Here is a 21,168-nt window from a genome sequence, read left to right as displayed (position 1 = left end):
TCCTGCTCGAAAGTACACATGCGGGTAAGTACGCATGCGGGCATGATTTTTGTGGAAGAGTAGCAGCCAATATAGCATTTTTTTGGAAGGGGAACAGGGTGAAAAGGCTAAGATATGCTAAAGCTCACAAAGATTGGAATGAAGATCAGTGCAAAAGATTATTATGGAGTGACAAATCCAAGTTTGAAATTTTTGGGTCGAATCGTCAACAATATGTGAGAATAAGAGTTGAAGAGAGATGGAAGAATGAGTGCTTGCGACTTTTAGTAAAACATGGTGGAGGGTTTGTCCTGGTTTGGGGCTGCATTTCTTCCAGTGGTGTTGGTGATATTGTCCGAATTGATGGGATCATGAATGCTGAAAAGTACAGACAGGTTTTAATTCATCATGCCATTATTTCTGGAAAGCGCCTGATTTGGAATGGTTTTATTTTTCAGCATGATAACGATCCCAAGCACACTGCTAATGCAGTGAAATAATTTTTTGGGGGAGAAAAACAGCTGATAAAACACTGACATTCACGGACTGGCCTCCACAGCGACCAGAAAGGAATATTATAGAGGCAGTATGGGAGTGTTGAAAGAAGCCTGGTATAAAATATACCAGGATATTACTTCAAAAATCTTTAGGACAGTCTCCCCAAAAGAGTTCAAGATGTGCTTAGTGCCAAGGAAGGTCACACTTAAAAAAAATACTTTAAACTTGTAACACTCGCACTTACCCACATGCGTGCTTTCGAGTGGGAGCACTAAATGCCACTCCACTTGTAATCTAGCCCTGAAAATTTTAAAAAGTTTTGCAATAGAGGGGACTGGTAAAAGTTGTTTAACTCAATCATGCAGACTCCAGACTCCAAATCCTTTAAAAGACCTTTATTTTTTTCATTTTTTTGGGTCGAAACAGCAAATACAATGTTTCAAGCCTGTATTAGGCCCTTAGTCATGTTACATCAAAAATAAAGGTCTTTTAAGGATTTGGAGTCTGGAGTCTGCATGATTGAGTTAAACAACTCTTAACAGTCCCCTCTATTGCAACACTTTTTTGACTCCGTGCCCCTGCTTGAAGTGTGCTGTTTTCCAATTTTTTTATATATTCAAGATTTGTTTAGCTACCGGGAATTTCAGAGAAAAACTTGCCCAAAGTACATCTTTGCTATCACTCTGAATAAACAGAAATAGAGCTTTTGATTTTTTTATTTACCTATGAAAACTATATATCATTTTAAAGTAGGCAACCCAAGGTATCAATCTATTTTGACATATTTTATGCCACTATTTGACCACCAGAGACACGATCATATAAAAATAATTGTTAAGTTTTTCACACAATGAAATTATTTACACACAACTACTGCTGTTATATGGCAAATGGTTATAAAATCTTCTCTGGGATCCCCTTTGTTCAGAAATAGCAGACATATATGGCTTTGCCATTGCTTTTTGGCAATTAGAATGCGGCTAATTGCAGCTGCAAATCTTACATGAAATTCCTGGCAGTGAAGGGGTTAATCAGTTAGCTTGTAAGGTTAATTTTTTGATGCAGAGAAGAGATTACCCTCCCACCTGACACCTCCCACTCTCTGCTTCCTCAAAAACAGCTCTCTTCCCTCCCTACTTACAGATTTGCAAGAATGAAGCGTCTCATTAAGTTATACAAATTGAGTACTAGAAATTGTTCAGGCCTAGACTACAAGTGGAGCATAAAAATGTTAGAACTATGGTGCACTTACATTACTACAGCACAGTCCATAGCATTTATATACTCTCATATTACAAGTTGTATGTGTATGTGTGTGCACATATACATACATGCATACATATCCACACACATAGATATAGTCATTTGAACCATTCCCAGTCCAACGCCTTGTCATATACCATATCCCTTTAAATCACTTTTAAAACATTTATTTTAATAATAAACATATATTTTACATTTACTTTGTATTTATGTGCATGTGAAATACTTTAATATGACATGCATGTATTTTGTTATGCATTGATTCTAGCCCTAACACATTACAGGTCTCCAGTCACTCAATTTTTTCAGCAATATTATTTGTTGTTCTCACACATAATACATAACTCACCACTTGCAATATAAGTGATGATGGCTCACCTTGATAGCCATTAAAAGTAAAGGGCACACTAAAAAGAATTTCAGCCACACTAACATTCTCTAGTAAATCTCTTTTACCATTGGCTTTCTAGATTGTGTGTTATTCTTAGCGCAGGGTCACAGTATGGATAGGACACCCTGTGATGATAGATAAGTTAATACAAATTTATGGAAATAAATTAAATGCTCTTAATTGAATGTAGGGCAGTATGAGCAACATGATCAATTTTTATATTGGGAGAATTTGATAGAATTGTTTTCCCTTTTGTTAAAATCAAGGGTGAATTTATTTTTGTTTTTTGTTTTCTTTTTGTTTTTATAAAAATCCCCCTTAAAGGAATTTGTAGATATTTTTTGAGATAAGGAGATAAGATTTTTTTAACTTTTACTAGGTATAGAGACATCCCCTTTGTTGGCTTATTTCGGTTTTAACAAAAGCAATTGATAGGAAACCAGACAAATGTTAACATATATTCAGTTTTACATCCGAGTAACTGAATTTCACAGGTGCTCTGTGGAATTGTTGTTAGAAGATATAACACATCAGTGGCTACTGATATTAAGGTATTTGCCTCTGGCACCCAGCTCATTGTGACTAGTAAGTACATTTTTAAAAAAGACATTTGTTCTATTATTTCCTTATTTTTCTGTAGAGGAATAAATGACATCAGTTTGCTTACATTAACCTGGAGGAAAAGTGATTTGTGATTCAAATAAATGTATTTAAATGCCAACTCATTTTTCCTTGAGGAAATGTTGGGTTGTTAAACGATATCAGTGTTTTTCTAGGGGAAGATTATGTCAGTTTGGGATGATATCAGGTTAATTTGCTGCTCAACTGAAAAGTCAGGAGAAGGAAGACCCCAAAACCAAAAAAAGCTTCTTAATGAACATAGTTTTTTGGTTGATCAGCCTACTTTAATTAGGATACCATAGATTTTGATATTTTAAAACACATGGCCAGATTACAAGTGGAGTGCTATTTAACACTCTCGCTTGAGTGTTAACTCCGCTACAAGTAAGCGCCTGTCGGTTTGCACTTGTATTATGAGTTGAAAGTAGATTGTTTTCGCACATGCGCTAACCCAACACAGGCAAAAAGACAAACTTAGAATATCGCTGCGATAACCTATTCCCCATAGAATTTTATGGTGTAAACAAAGCTGAAAAAAATCACCATTCTCATGCACAAACACAGTAATATATTCTCATTAGCGCTAATCCGACATGAAAATATGAATATTTCACATTCCCATGTTCTTCACATAGCAGACTATGTTCTATCTATTCATAAATAAATATTTCTACATATATATGATATGGTTTTGCACCAATATTTATTTATATCTATATAAATACATGATTATAGGTATAGATATATACAGGTATATATAGAAATATCTATTTATAAATACATATAACATATTCTGCTATGTGAAGAACATTAGAATGTCAGATATTTACAGTAAATACACAGTATTGCACTTTATTAAATATGAATATTGCATAAATATGTTTTTACATGTTTTCATCTACTTAAAGGATCACTCAATGCGGAAGAATTGCATAATTAACACGTGCATAATAAAAAGACAAAAATTTAACACCTACTCTGAAAAACTGCATGCTCTTTCTGAATCCTAAAAGTTTATTTTGACTTGAGTGTCCCTTTAACTGCAAAGGGCTCCAATGCTCTTATATATTTATGTCTATATAACTATACATATGTATTTACGTGTTTATATGTGCATATATGTCTGTAAATACATAAATACACATATAAATAAAAAGATATGTACATATATATCTATACATATAAATATATACGGTATCTATGTTAAAGTCCTTTGCTTGACTTTTTTTTCTAACACCTTATAACGTTTGTGCAATATTTTTATTTAATAATTGTTATTAGATGTGTTATTATAAGTGTAAATGTACTTTGTAATGTTTTTTTTATGTGTTTTGTGACACTTTTTTGTTTTGTGAAACATTTAACTAGAGCTCTGAGGATGCGCTAACCAGAAGCATGCTAACTTCAATTGCGCTCAAGCGATCGCATTTACTTTCAGCTTGTAATACGAGCAGAAAAACACTGATGCGCGCAAACACCCGCAGTAAACCTTAATGATTAGATGTAACTGTTAGTGCTCCATTCGTATTCTGGCTCACAGTGTGTACTAATATTTAAAATTCAATTTAAGGATAAATTATATGTCATATAGCATGGAAAGGCTACATGGCAAGTCTATTTTGGAATCAGTTATTGAATAAGTATAGGAAGAGATGCAAGTTCACAATTTCATATTACCTAATATCTTACGTCTCTCATGAATCTTAATGATATCTTTCCATTGCATATATTTGCTCTATAAAAGGGTTCTCTGATGTTTATCCACAAGGGCTGTAGACATACTGGATTTTTGAGATATCCCCATGTGAGAAATGTTAGTTCATTAGCCAGTAATTGACATATGTGGTCCATCTCCAACCCTGAAAGATAATGGTTAACTAACACTTCTCTATTGAGTAACAGCAAGTAGAATTAATGTAATCACTGTTTCAGTCCATGTTTATCCAACCGGATAGGAAAAACTAACTTTGTAAGGAACAGACCAATCTTGGAAGAATCATTCTTGAGTAAGATTGTGTTTTATTTATTTTTTTCTCTAGAAATTTGGGTTAAAAACAAAGCTTAAAAAACTTGAAATATATAGAATAACATTAGAAAAAGTCAACCTATCATATTATTGTAGAACAGCATTCAGCTACACAAATATATGTAAGGAATGAAGCACAGTGATAATTCAGGAGTTGCAATTAAAATGTTTGGACCTGGTACCAAGCTTGTTGTTACAAGTAAGTGTTAATTGTCACACTGATATGTTTTATTATGTTTTATGGAGAAAATATTTGTTATGTTTACACAAACATAAAATATAGTGAGCATCTAATTTACATCTTTGGAGTCAATGGACATTTTATATATGCTTTTCATTGGGTTGATTTAGTTTAGGTTTAAAAGAAGCAGTTTGTAGGAACCCAGACAAATGTTAAATAGACACTGTATTATATTAGAGTAACTGAATTTCACAGTTGCACTTGGGAATTGTGTTGTAACACAGTAGATTTTACTGATATTAAGCTAATTGGCTCTGGCAACCATCTCATTGCAACAATAACTTAATACATTTTAAACCTGATATTTATCATATTCATTAGACCTCACAAGTTGCTTACATTAACTTTGAGAAAAACTGATTTGGGGTTGAAATTATTTTATTTCCATACCAGAAGCAAATTGACTTAATGTTGTAGGGAACAAAACATTATTGTTTGAGAAAGATAGTAATCTAGATGTCTTGTGCCTTTAGTAAGGATCATATTTCCAAAATCATAACCAATAATAAAAAAAAATATTATGTCTGTAATATAAATAGTATCTAAAAAAAATTATAATAATATTAATGATAACATGACATGGATATAAAAAGATACTGTAATGAAAAATATTTATTGTATACATGATTAATCCAATTACAAAACAGAAGAGGGTTCAATAGATATATAGAAGGAAGAAAATTCATTTTTTTTATTTAGAGTTATTTGGTGTTAGTTCAGTACATTATATATTAATAATAAATGAACACTTAAAAGAAATATTTTGTAAAAAATTTACAATAGACTCTTTTTAACCAAAAATCTCCATAAAACATGGTACTTTTGTCACTAGAATGCTAATATAAAAAACATTATGTACATTAAATTATTTATCTACAAAAAAAGTCTCCTTAGACTTTTATGATGAATTTCTATACAAATCATAAATAGGTTTTTCTAAAGGATTATGATTGGCCCCGTTATTATTGCATAACACAAGCTTCTTTTATTCAGCTACACAATTATATGTAAGGAATGAAACACAGTGATAACTTTATCAAAGTGTTTGGGTCCGGTATCAAGCTTATTGTTACAAGTAAGTGCGTGTTGTCTCATTTGCATTTTTAGGTTATAAGTTCCGTAGAGCAATAATTGTAATTATACATTTATTAGAAAACGTTAGGTACAATTATGCTATTGTTTTAAGGGGGTCACCAGCTGTCGGCATCTGTTTGATAATGTTATTGTTATGTAGTAAAAGAAAATATTTTTGAATAGATCATATATTTGTCATCTGCATCTTAACCCTTTAAGTTCATAAACCAGTAACTGAAATACCTGGTCTGTGTCAAACCCCAGAGATTAAAGGTTTGAAACCCCTCCCTAAAGAATTACAGAAAAAGTAATTAATATAGTTACCCTTTTAACTCCATGTTTAACTCTTGAAGATGAGCTTGCTTGAGCAAGACTGTAATTTAGATATATTATCGCCTTTAAAAAAACATAGTGTATATGCTGTCATGGAGCATTTTAGGGACACATAAAATAAGGGGAAAAAAACCCTGGAGTAATTGTGACTCTATCCCAGGAATAAAATAAGCTTTTACCTTGAGACATGATAAGGGGTAGACTAGATAAAAACGTATTGGTCTTCACCTGTCATTCAAATCTATATATGCAAGATTCTTATGAAATCCATCAAATAATCATTTCTTTGTAAAAAAAAAAATATATACTATGTTAAGGAAAGCAACATCTAAAATACCTAAGAAAAATAGACAAATGTAATATTATTAAGGAAGATTAATCACAATCCTTTAGAAAACGTTATCAAATGATTGATCTACAAAAATTTCCAAAGACTTTAATGGTAATTTTCTGTAGAAAACAATTAAGGGCCAGATTACGAGTGGAGCGCAAACATTTGTGCATGAGTAATAAGGAATTTCTTGTGGGTGTTTGAGCACGTTGGTCTTATCGCTCATATTACAAGTTAAAAGTAAACGATATTGCTTGAGCGATTTAAACTAGAATGATTACCCCAATGTCAGAGCTCTGGTTAACTGTTTTGCAAAACTAAAAAGTGTCACAAAACACATCAAAAATACATTACAAAGTATAGTTACACTCATAATAACACCATCTAATAAAAATTATTCTAAAAAAATAATGCACACAATTTTTTTTAAAGGCTCAAAGATATGAGGTCTCAGGTGTTAGAGAAAAAATGTAGACTAAGGGCTTTAACATAGCGATACATACATATACATGTCTAAAGATGTATATGTATGTGTGTGTGTATATATATATATATATATATATATATATATATATATATATATATATACATATATACTGTATATATATATGTCTACATATGTGTACATATAAATTTATGTATTTTTATGTGTATATATGTATTTACAGACCTTTATATACACATATATACACATAAATATATATGTACACACATATAGACATATATAGAAGTGCATCAGAACCCTTTGCAGTTGAGTAGCTGAAGACATGTAAAATCATATAAATACAATATTCATATTTAATAAAGTGTTATACTATGTATTTACTGTAAATATTTCCCATTCCAGTGTTCTACATATAGCTGAATATGTTCTATGTATTTATAAATAGGTATTCCTATATATCTATAAATATATATAATTATATATAAATATATATAGTTAAAAATGAATAAATAAAACATATTATTCTATGTGAAAAACATTGGAATGTTAAATATATTTATATTTTCATGTCAGGTTAGGAAGGTTTGCGCAACAGTAGAGTGCTTTTTTCAGCTTTTTGTTCTCCATTGACTTCTATTGGGGAATACGTGAATGCACACGCAATATTGTAAGTTTGACTTTTTGCGCTCAAGATCAAAAACAGTTTACTTTCAACTCATAATATGAGCGCAACCAGACAAGTGCAAAAAGCTTACTTCTAGTGCAATTAACGCTTGAGCAGGAATGATAATTAGCGCTCCACTTTTAATCTGGCCCTTAATGTATTTTTTCTAAATGTTTGTGATTGAACCCCTAACTTGATTAATTTCATGTTATGTACAGTGTTAAAGGGACATGAAACCCAAATTTTTCTTTCAATATTCAGATAAAAAATACAATTTAAAAAAAGTTTCCAATTTTACTTATATTATCAAATTTGCTTAGTTCTCATTGTTATTTTTTGTTTGAGAGATATCTAAATAGCGTGCACATATCTGGAGCACTACATGACAGGAAATAGGGCTGCCATCTATTGCATTTGCTAGTGTATAACATTGTTGCAAAACTGCAGCTATATAGTGCTGCAGACAGATTCACACTCCTGAACTTTCCTTCTTGCTTTCCAACAAAGGATACCCAGAGAATGAAGAAATTTGATAATAGAAGTTCAGTGGAAAGTTGCTTCAAATTGTATGTTTTACCTGAATCATAAAAAAAATAATTGGGTTTTATGTCCCTTTACTGTAAGGCACATTCACCAGTTAAATGTAAACAGTAAATCATAGTGTATGGTCCTGTAAAAGTATTTGGTACTGGCACCAAGCTTGTTGTTACAAGTAAGTTTATTTTTGTAATGTCTGTACATTGCAGCTTTTTATTTATTTACTTACTTATTGTATTTATTTTAATATCTTCCTTATTTTTTTAACAGCATTTTGGTTGTACAAAACTAAATTATTTTACTAGTCATTAATATGGGGTCTCAGCATTAAATTGAATGTATTGCTATTGCATTTTATGTTCATTTAATTATATTAATTGATTGCTATTCAAATTATTTGGACACTTTTTAATTACTGCAACCATTAATAAATATCAATAGAGAAACAAACATACATTTATATGAGAATGTGAGTACTGATATTCTCATTAAGCAATTTCTGAAAACCTGTGTATATTTAGTTGTTTAGTATATAGTGTGTATTGAAACTTAAGGTGTGTATTGTATTATATACCATTGCTAGATAATGATTAATATAAGAGGGAACTATGAGTAAACTGATTAGATTTCCACATTGTAATGTCTTTCTAGTGTTGTGAAACTGTAAAAAAAAGTCCATTTTAACATGCTATATTTTCTCTAGAAATTTGAATTAAAGACAAAGCTTAAATGTCTTGAAATGTAGAGAGGAACATTACAAAAAGTCAGCCTATCATATTATTGTAGAACAGCATTCAGCTATATGTAAAGGATGAAGCACAGTGATAATTCAGGAGTTAAGTTGAAATTAAAGTGTTTGGACCTGGTACCAAGCTTGTTGTTACAAGTAAGTGTAAATTGTCACACTCATAACTTTTATTATGTTTTATGGAGAAAATAATTTCTATGTTTAAACAAACATAAAATATAGTGAATATCTATTTCACAAAATTCATCATTGGAGTCTAAGGACATTAGATATGTTTTTTGTTGGGTTTAAAATAAGCAGTTTGTAGGAAACCAGACAAATGTTAAATAGATACTATTAGACTAACTGAATTTCCCAGTTGCACTGTGGAATTGTTTTTTTTATAACACAGTAGATTTTACTGATATTAAAGGGACATTCAACACAACACTAGATAAATGCTAGATCAAATGATGCATTCAAAGAAAAGATAAGTTTGAGAATAACATGTAGATGTATTTTTTTAAAGTTTCATTAGCTGTTTAAATATTGACAAAATAAGTGTAAAGTTTTAGTGTCTATAAAACAAAGGGAGCTGCCATGTTGTAATTTAGGTTAACTTCTCTGCTGTAGCCAATTAGGTACAGTTATAAATAGGTCACTAGAGTGTACAGCCAATGGCTGTGTGGAATATAACAGTGTTCTAAACTTTTATTTTTAACAGGAACTGAAAAGCTCAAAATGTCAGAATGGAATTACAGAGTCCTCCCAAGTTGCTCACAGCAAAACTGATTTAGGATTAAAATAATTTTATTTCCATTCCAAAAGCAATTTAACTTAATGTTGTAGAGAACAAAATATTTTTGAAGATGACCCTGTCTGAGAAAGACAGTAATCTAGATGTCTTGTGGCTTTTATAAAGATCATATTCCCAAAATCATAGCCAATAAGAAAGATATTAATTCAGTAATATAAGTATTATCTAAAAAAAATGTATAATAATATTGATATTAACATGACATGGATATAAAAAGCTACTGCAATAAAAAATATTTGTGTAAATGATTCATTCAATTACAAAACAGAAGAGGGTGCCATATATATATATATAAAAGGAAGAAAAGTGATTTTTTATTTAGAGTTATATGGTGTTAGTTGAGAACATTAAATGTTAATATAAATGAACACTTAAAAGAAATATTTTGTAAAAAAATTAACAATAGACCATTCTTAACCAAAAATCCCTATAAACATGGTATTTTTGTCACATAGAATGTTAATACCAAAAATATTATGTTATAGAAAATTAGAAAAAGCTCAGTCATCAGATCGATCACAATCTATTAGAAAAACATATCAAATGATTTACCTACAAAAATGCTGAGTAGACTTTAATGGTGATTTATTATACAAATCATTACATAGGTATTTCTAAAGGATTGTGATTATTCCCTATATTATTGCATAACACAAGCTTCTTTTATTCAGCTACACAATTATATGTAAGTGATGAAACACAGTGATAACTTAATGAAAGTGTTTGGGTCCGGTACCAAGCTTATTGTTACAAGTAAGTGCGTGTTGTCTCATTTGTATTTTTAGTTATAAGTTCAGTAGAGCAAATAATTGGAATTTCAATTTACATATAAGTTGCTGGAAAAAATATAGAAACCATCATTTATATACCAATTTAAATACTATTAAATGCTACGGAAAATGAAAACATATAGTTTGGCAAAGCACAGGTATATAATAATTAGATTTTTGTTAAACTTTCCCTCATGATTGAAAAAAATATCTCTGTTTAATATATTTTTTTCCAATTTATTAATTAATGGTAAACACACACATGTAAAATATAATTATACATTTATTAGAAAACTGTAGGTACAATGATGCTATTGTTTAAAGGGGGTCACCAGCTGTCAGTATCTGCTTGATAATGTGATGTAATAATATAAAATATTTTTGCACAGATCCAATACTTGTCATCTGCATCTTATCCCTTCAAGTTCATAAACCAGTAACTGAAATACCTGGTCTATCTCAAACCCCAGAGGTTAAAGGTTTGAAACCCCTCTCTATAGAATGACAATAAATTAAATGAATGTAGTTACCATTTTAACTCCATGTTAAACTCTTGAAAGATGACCCTGTTTGAGCAAGACTGTAATTTAGATATCTTACTACCTTTAAAAGAGCATAGTGTATATATCAATGTATATAGACAGACGATGGAAGATTAGAAACACATCTGCCTATTGACTAGCTGTCAGAATTTTAGGGAATCATAGAATAAAGAAAAAAAAGACTAGATAAAAAAGTATTGGTCTTCATCTGTCATTTAAATCTATATATGTAAAATTCCTATTAAAACCATCAAATAATCTTTAGTTTGTAAAAAAAAATATATATAAATATACATAGCATGTTAAGGAAAGCAACATCTATATCTGCTGCTATATAGTGTTGCTGACACATCCACACTCCTGAACTTACCTTCTTGATTTTCAACCAAGGATACCAAGAGAATGACGAAAAATGGATAAGTGAAGTACGTTGGAAAGTTGTTTCAAATTGTATATTTTACCTGAATCATGAATGAAAAATTGGGGTTTATGTCCCTTTAATGTAAGGCACATTAACAAGTTTAATGTAAACGTTAAATCATAGTGTATGGTCCTGTAAAAGTATTTGGCACTGGCACCAAACTTGTTGTTACTAGTAAGTTTATTTTTGTAATGTCTGTACATTGCAGTTTTTCATTTATTTATTTACTTACTTATTGTATTTATTTTAATATCTTCCTAATGTTTTTAACAGCATTTTGGTCGGACAACACTAAATTATTTTACTAGTCATTAATATGGGGTCTCAGCATTAAACTGAATGTATTGCTTTTGCATTATATGTTCATTTTATTTATTGATTGATTGATTTTCTAATTATTTGGACACTTTTTAATTACTGCAACCATTAATAAATATCAATAGAGAAACAAACATACATTTATATGAGAATGTAAGTACTGATATTCTCATTCAGCATTTTCTGAAAACCAGTGTATATTTAGTTGTTTAGTATATAGTGTGTATTGAAACTTAAGGTGTGTATTTTATTATATACCATTGCTAGATAATGATTAATATAAGAGGGAACTATGAGTAAATGGATTATATTTCCACATTGTAATGTCTCTCTAGTGTACCAGTGGAAACTCCCGGTGTGTTCGGGAGTAATGTGTTAACTACCTTCACTGATCATTGTACTTTATAAAACTGTAAAATATTTTAATTAATTTAATTTTCTCAAAATGTATTTATGAAGGGACATGAAACCCAAATTTTCCTTCCATGGTTCAGATAAATCATACAGTTTTAAACAACTTTCTAATTTAATTATATTACCAAATTTGGTTCATTTTTGTTTGCTTCCCAATTGAACCTAACTAGGTATGTTTTTCAACAAATAATACCAGTAGAACAAAGAATATTAGATAATAGAAATTAATTGGAATGATTTTTTAAATGGCATGTTCTATCTGAAACATGAAAGTTTAATTTTGACTTTAAGATAGAGTGAGAAAGCCCAACATTAACATAAAGATGTAGATAATATTTCTCTTTTAATCTATGTGATATTTGCTGTCATTGATTTAATCTAACTATGAATAGCAATATATAAAACATGATAAAAATTTCAAACAATCTGGTTTTTACAATACTTATTATTTTTCATGCATTAAATATTATATTATATATTTGAAAAATTGGAAATGGTAATTACTTTACTTAAATTTATATATTTATTTTTATATCTATCTATATATATATATATATATATATATATATATATATATATATATATATAAAATATAAAACTAAAATAAAAAACGTATTAACAAAGTCAGAAGAGAAATTGTGTCTTTAATAAGGAATATAAGATTAAGAGTCCAAGTGTTCTGTTGACCGTCTCATGTAAAGGTTATGTACAGATTGCATTGGCTCACAAGCAGGTCCATCTTCCTTTAACAATTTATACAAATGTCTTTTTATGATTGAACTCTTCAATAATATGATTGAACTCATGTGATTTTAAACAACTTTACAATTTACTTCTTTTATCTAATTTGCTTCATTCTTTTTATATCCTTTGTTGAAAAGCATATCTAAATAGGCTCAGTAGCTTCTGATTGGTGGCTGCACGTAGGTTCCTTGTGTGATTGGCTCACTCATGTGCATTGCTATTTCTTCAACAAAGGATATCTGAAGAATTAAGCAAATTAAATAATAGAAGTAAATTGAAAAGTTGTTTAACATTGTATTCTCTATCTGAATCATGAAAGAAAATTTTTGGGTTTCATGTCCCTTTAAGCCATATGCTGAAATATTTCAACACATCCATGAAGCACCTATGCACAGAAACAATGTAAAATATTTTGGTTTTTGCTATGAAAATCATCACTGTGCAAAGACGTCAGTTTGAAAATATTTGGAACAGGCACAAAACTTTCTGTGATTAGTAAGTATTTACAAATTTACAAAATTCTTTAATAAGGTAGGCTTAACAATCTATTTCAATATCACAACCCATCATAATAAATTAATATTACAACCTGAGAGGTTTATTACGGAAGACTCTCAGCTGTAAAACTAGGTCAAATAAAATAAATCAAACATTTCCATGATATAACCTCAACAGTATAACTTTGATAAATGCTGTGATGTTTGCATTGATTTTTGTCCCAGTTTTGCATACATTTAGGTTTAAGGACATATCTAAATGAACTGCTGTAATTGAAAATATACTGTTACATCTCTTAAATAAAGGACTTATATCTAGAAAAAAAAAATACAAATAAAAGACATTTTTTTTATACAGCAGATTATTTATTCCTCATATGTGGTTAAATAGATAAACTACTTTATTTGAGGTTCAGATAATGACAATAATTTTCTAGACTGTAATTTAATGTAGTTTACTTGTTTTACGTATCAAACACATTTTATAGTTGGCACTATGTGAATTACATACCATTAAAGAAGACACCTTTGCACCAGGGACATACATGTGTCATTTTAATTCCCCATAAATTAATAAATTACTTATTGAAAATAAAACATTAGAATACCCATTCATTATTGTGTTTTGTTGTAAATGGAAGTAACATCACCTGAACCAGTTGTAGCTGGTTCTGCAGCAATCATTATCATTTTTATTATTAAGTTTATTGGGAATTTGATTTTATATTTCTATCATCTTTAAAGCAATAGAAAACAAATAAATACCAATCTATTGTGTACAGTGTTAAGATTGGTCACTTTCAGGGAGCCTTTAGAAAAGTTAAAAATATATATTTACAATTTACATTACATTAAAATTAAATACATTCTAGCTTTACATAAAAATCATGGCTTTCTATTGATGTCAAAAATATTTGTTTAATAATCCACCTACAGTTGCTTTTGAACAAAAAATAAATAAACATAGATAAAATGTGTTACATGCATGCAATTCTATATTAAAATCATGGGTTGTGGAATCAAGCACATAAGGAACTTAGAAGGAATCAGTAAGTTAAGCTACTGTTTGATAATACCTTTAGTTATAAAAGCCTTATTTAGATTTATATACATGAAAATGCAAATTGCACAAAATATATTGTATAGTGTTTATACTGCTGCGCAATTACTTTTTCAACAGCGGTACCTGAAAATGATTGTATGTGATAGCTAGTGTCTTTAAGTGTGTGTATGTGTAATATTTAATAACAAGAGCATATTTATTTAGCAAGTTTTACTTATTTTGTGCAGTAAACTAACTACAGCTGGTAGCAAACATTCTGTATTATACATTTTGGCATAAGAAAGTTATAGAATAAGAAAACCCTGTGTCTCATGAGAGATTCGGAAATTAAATCAAATACAACATACATGAATTCAATTACACATTTTCTCTGTATTGTCTAATATATCATCTTTCTACTTTGAGTATATACTTGTGCACAAAAATGTCAATAGCCAGTATATTTTAATTCTTAAGTCTCATGTGAAATATATTTGCTATAAAATTAAAAACATTGTCAAAATTAAATATTGTCATCTTTTTCAGTGGAAAAAATCGTCATGTTTAACTTTTAATGAGCGTATAATGTTGCATTACAATTGCAAAGTAATACAGTTGAATAATAGATTCTGTTTGAATATGCAGTGTTAAAATTATTTATAACACTTTAAATGTAAACTTTTAAAAATATAGATACCAATTTTAAAACGGTTTCTGTTAATATATTAATTATACATACTACAATATACATTTGCATAGAAGAGGCATTGATTGACACCTTTTTTCATAAATTCATAAGCATTTTTTTCTACTCTACTTAAAGAAATTGCACTTTTCTATGCAACATCTAAAAAATTATTTAACAATTTTGTATTCTTGCACTAGCAATAGAGATGAAATATTTTCGAGCTTGCAAAAGTATTGCAGATTCAAATTTAGTATTGAAACAAGCAGAACTGGACATTGCAATTTCTTCTAATATTAAATAATATTCATAACTACAGTAAAAAAATATTTAACCGGGTGTTCTTCACTTGAAATCTACTATGAAATACCCTTTATTATGTAACTGGTATTGCATTTTGAAAGAGAAAAACACAGAGGGTAGAAATGTGTTAAAATATTTATTTTAAAAAATGCACAGGTAATATTGTTGAATAATAATATAATATTGTAAAAAATATAATTTAAAAAACACTTCCCATATATGTTTACTGGCAATTTTTATGATATTTTCACAAAGATTTTAATTGTCATTATTAAGTTGTTTTGTTTTTATTTTAGGTTGAGTGAGCACCTAAATCTGATTTCATTTTCTTTTATTTATTTTTTTCCTCTCTCTTTTGATCATTGTAGTTTAAACAACATTTAAGTAGACAAGGTTCAATAATGATAAAAAATAAAAGACAGCCCTGTTAATAGTTTTCAGTATAAATTGTCTAGAAAATAAATAATTATTGGAATAATTAATGCAAACAACTCAGCTAATAGTTGTACTAGCAAGCTAAACCACAGTAATGTGTAAAGATTTTTAGGACAAAGTACATTTTCCTAAATTACAACAGCTTATGTTTATTAATATGAAATCCAATCATGGGAAAAGATGATTATACCACAGCAAAACCCTGAAATATTTTTGCTCTCGAGAAGCTTTGCTATCAAATTGTAATGTGATTTATTTAAAGCATGACAGGAGAACTTTATTTATAAATCCAAATTTTGTAAATTTTATTAGCCATTTTCTTTTAAGTTTGAATTAGAAGAAACAGCATGCAATCATTCTGATTTAAATAAAATGTTTTAAACACTGCATAAAAGATTTTAGAATAGTAGCTAACTCAATTGTAACTTTAATGTTCAACCATTTTGTTTAATTTTTTTTGCTAATTTGACAACATTCAAAGTAAAAAATATGGTTAATACCAGTGTTTAGGTTCACATTTAAATGAGAAAAAGCAAGAAATTTTGTGTAGTATTAATTGTCCTATATGAAAGCTCAGAAAAAAATAATTGTATGTGTATTTAAATACAGACTGCTTTTGCATACAAGACAGCTTTCTTTGAAAAAGCTTTCAGTGAAACGCGTCAAAAAGTGATTCATGTTTTTAGCCTTGGAATAATAAAAGTTACATTTTAAATTTAAGTGACTTCTTGTATCCATAACAGGCTAACATATACTAATATGAGCATACCAAAGCTTCTCTGCTGTTTTCTGTTCAATACGTATGGCAGGAGCAGAAAAAGCATAATTAGCCAAAAGAAAATTATATACTGCAGATATATATATATATATATATATATATATATATATAGAGAGAGAGAGAGAGAGAGAGAGAGAGAGAGAGAGAGAGAGAGAGAGAGAGAGAACGAATATGCACTGCAATTTTCTTTTTTATGATGCTTCATTTATCATTTTAGAGTGGATTTAAATTTGTTTTTAATGCTAGTTTAGAGAGGGAGATTAGAAAATCAGAAGAGTTGCAAAATTATTTTCCATTGTTACTGAAGCAATTGTACAACATATTGTTAGTACTTCTGTTATTCCAAAGGACTTTGATATTTCTTATGTATTTGTTTGAATATTTTATTCTGTAGCACAAACTTTTATGTAAGATTATATGAATTTTCTGTGTTGCCCTCTTTAGATAAGTATAAACAAATAAATGCATATCCAAATGGCTATAATAACTGCAGATGAGTCTGAAGGTCAAATGCAAATATTTAAAATAAAATAAAAATTACTTTAAAATAAAATAGAAGTATTCATGATTTATTTAAAATATTTTTTTTCCATAGGTAAAAAAGTCAAAGAACCTGATACTCCAAAAATTTTGAGCCCATCTGTGGAAGATATTGAGAAGAAAGGCAAGGGGGTATATCTTTGCCTCTTAGAGAATTTTTTTCCTGATGTAATCAAAGTTGAATGGTACAAAGAAGGAAATAATAACAAGCTGGCTTCACAACAAGACGACATCAAATTGGACAACAAGACCCAGTTATATTCCACAAGAAGTTGGATCACAGTGCTGAAATCTGACCTAGGCAAGAAGTTCACATGCAAGTTTAAACATGAAGGTGTAACTGCTTCTGAGCACTGGAAAGAAGTGTCCATAGTGAAAAAGAGAAATCAACCTATTGATAAAGGTGAGTTTGTTTGTATTAGCAACATTAGGTCACCATACCTAGATGTTTTAATTTATTAGATTGGATATCAGCTTGGTCAGTATATGGTCACAGTTCACTCTAAAAACCTCAAAAGGTCACAGAAGTCAGAATTAAAGTTTCATGATTCAGATAGAGCATACAATAAAAAAAAACTGTCTAATTTACTTTGGTTATCAAATTGACCTCTTTCTTTTGGTATCCTTTCCATGAGTGTAAACTGAGGTATGCTCAGAAGCGTGCATGTCTTGTATACCATATGTATAACATAGTGCCTAAGGAAAGTGCACACTTCTGAGTATGTAAAAATAAGTTTCAACATAGGAGACCAAGTTAAAAAGGTTAGTCTGATAATACAGCCTACAATGAAAAAAAAATCCAATTCTCTTCTATCTGAATCATGATATTTAAATTGTTATATTCATGTATATTTAATTTTGCATTTAGTTGCAATGGTGAACCAATATGTATGTATTATATGTAAGGCATTTGTTCTAAAGGAATATTGGAATGTTTGAAAAGCATTTTTATCATTATTAGACTTTTTGATAGTGCTACAAAAGAAAGCACTCAAAATGTGTATTTAACTGTTGATTCTCATAAGTATATATTGGGTCACATAAGTTTATAAGAATCAGCATTTGAAAGTTACTTTTTCTCTAACATTCAGGCAAAAAAAAACAACAACAATGCACTGTTAGATTAGTTAGTGGCCCTATTAAATCATAGAATTTGTTAAATTTAACCTAAATAAGTAAATAATGATAAAAAAAAAACAGATTATTAAAGATGATATCTGTTACAACTACAGTAAATTAATTGCAAATAAATTCAACATGGTAATTGTACAAATATCACAAAATGTTCACAGAAAATACATAGACACTAAAAATATTTTACGACAATATATGCAGTACGTTTGGTACATATGCAGTATGTACTAAATAAATAACAAGTGATAAATGCTGGTAACTTTAATTTCAGTAGGTTCTATGCATGTTAATACATAGGGGCCGATTTCTGAAAGTGCGAGTGGACATGATACGATGTAGCGGATCATGTCCGCCGCATATCGATAAATGCAGACAGCATGCACTGTCGACATTTATCATTGCACAAGCAGTTCTTGTGAACTGCTTGTGCAATGCTGCCCCCTGCAGATTCACGGCCAAACGGCCGCTAGCAGGAGGTGTCAATCAGCCCAATCGTATAGGATCGGGCAGATTGATGTCCGCAGCCTCACAGCAGGAGGACAAGTTATGGAGCAACGGTCTTTAAACCGCTGCTTCATAACCGCTGTTTCCGGCAAGCCTGAAGGCTCGCACGGAAACAGGGGCATGAAGCTCCATTTGGAGCGTGATAATTCGGCTCCATATGCTGTTATTCAAAATTGAAAAATAGTAGTAATTTTCTATTCACTGTTATCTCTCATCATTAATTAATTATCTTCATTAGGTTAAATCCATGAAATATGTTGCTCCAGAGAGAAAATATATCTCTATTTATGTTGCATATCTGTGTATGTGTGTGGGGATGTGCACAATTTTGTTTTTATTATTATTTTGGATGGTAAAAACACATGCACACTCCTATCGGCCTGCCTAGGTTTACTCTTCAACCAAAGAATACTAAGAGTACAAAGCAAATCTGATAATAGAAGTAAATTAGGAATTTGTTTAAAATTACATGCTCTGTCAAAAAAGTTGAAATTTGACCTGTCTAACTAATCTAACTAAAAAACTAATACAAAATTGTGTTCTTTCCTTAATTTTAGTTTCCCTTATCTATTAAATAAAAAAAAAGTAAGGCCTAAATTACAAGTAGAGCGAAATCGATATTGCAGGGTGCGCTATCCATATTGTGACTCTGAACTAAGAATAGCTCAAAATCTGGTATTATGCTTGAATATATGCATAACAAAACACATGTATAATATATTAAAGGGACAGTCTACACCAGAATTGTTTTTGTTTTAAAAGATAGATAATCGCTTTATTACCCATTCCCCAGTTTTCTATAACCAACACAGTTATATTAAACGGATAGTCAAAATTAAACTTTCATGATTCTTTATATCTCTATTTTAAAAAGCAAGAATGTAAGCTTAGGAGCCGGCCCATTTTTGGTTAAGCACCTGGCTAGCATTTGCTAATTGGTGACTATATTTAGCTACCCAAGTGCTGAACCAAAAATGGTCCGGCTCCTAAGCTTACACTCTTGCTTTTTCAAATAAAGATAGCAAGAGAACAAAGAAAATTTTAAAATAGTAATAAATTAGAAAGTTGCTTAAAATTGCATGCTCTATCTGAATCACAAAAGTTTATTATATTAAATTTAAAATTTTGACTAGACTATTCCTTTAATATATTTTTTACCTTTGTGATTACCTTGTATCTAAGCATCTTCTGACAGTCCCCTGATCAGATTACTTTTTATTTATTTTCTATTGACTTGCATTATAGCCAATTAGTGCTGTGTTGTGCTGACTCTTAAAAAACTCCTTAGGCATGAGCACAATGTTGTCTATATGGCCCACATGAACTAGCAGTCTCCTGTTGTGAAAATCAAATTAAAAAGCATTCAGATAAAGGGCAGCCTTCAAGCATATGAGCCTACCTAGGTTTAGCTTTCAACAAAGAATACCAAGAGAACCAAGCACATTTGATAATAAAAGTAAATTGGAAAGCTGTTTAAAATTACATGTCCTATCTGAATAATGAAAGTTTAATTTTGACTAGACTGTCCCTTTAAAATAAAATATTTTACTTTTCTTTATATATATATATATACATTGTAAAATGAAAGTTTATTAATGAAAAAATGTTTTCCCAGTGATCTAAAGGGATTTGCTAGATCGCTAACACATTTTTTTGTAATATGAGCACAAAAATAAAGCACAATTAATTTAACTTGAGCAGTGTTAGCGCACAGTACCACTGATAAGTTTGCACTCAACTAGTAATCTAGGTCTACATTAACAAATGCCATATAATTTAGAGCAGTTATTGAATCTTGAGAAACTTGACTTGCACAGTTGAAACAATTTAATTGGATAATCTACATATTTCTCTTATAAAAGGATAATTAATTGTGTCTGTTACATAACTCTGTTAGTAGTTAGTAGTAAGTTTGTAGTCAGGAAATGTTGATGTTTTTTTACATACAATAACAAATGTTAAAAAGACAGCAAAACCAAAATGTAATTTAGGCTCAGGAGCAGCAATGCAATGCTGGGAGCTAGCTTGTGATTGGTGCCTGCACCCATATTTCTCTTGACAGTGGCTCACCAGATGAATTCATTAAGTTCCTAT

The 21,168-nt window shown here is 29.9% G+C and overlaps 1 protein-coding gene across 1 annotated transcript in view; it reads left to right on the top strand.

Annotated features, from left to right (window-relative positions):
- LOC128661524 (M1-specific T cell receptor beta chain) overlaps window positions 1-21,168 on the top strand; it is a 267,982-nt gene that overhangs the window by 240,415 nt on the left and 6,399 nt on the right. The window contains exons 3-5 of the mRNA XM_053715772.1: window positions 13,599-13,651; window positions 14,091-14,093; window positions 17,492-17,839. Coding sequence (XP_053571747.1) covers window positions 13,599-13,651; window positions 14,091-14,093; window positions 17,492-17,839 — 404 coding nt within the window. The remainder of the gene's footprint in view (window positions 1-13,598; window positions 13,652-14,090; window positions 14,094-17,491; window positions 17,840-21,168) is intronic.

The sequence above is a fragment of the Bombina bombina genome, chromosome 5, assembly GCF_027579735.1.
Source record: "Bombina bombina isolate aBomBom1 chromosome 5, aBomBom1.pri, whole genome shotgun sequence".
NCBI classification, from domain to species: domain Eukaryota; kingdom Metazoa; phylum Chordata; class Amphibia; order Anura; family Bombinatoridae; genus Bombina; species Bombina bombina.
The sequence above is the reverse complement of the archived record's forward strand: the minus strand, read 5'-3'. Positions and strand labels throughout refer to the sequence as shown.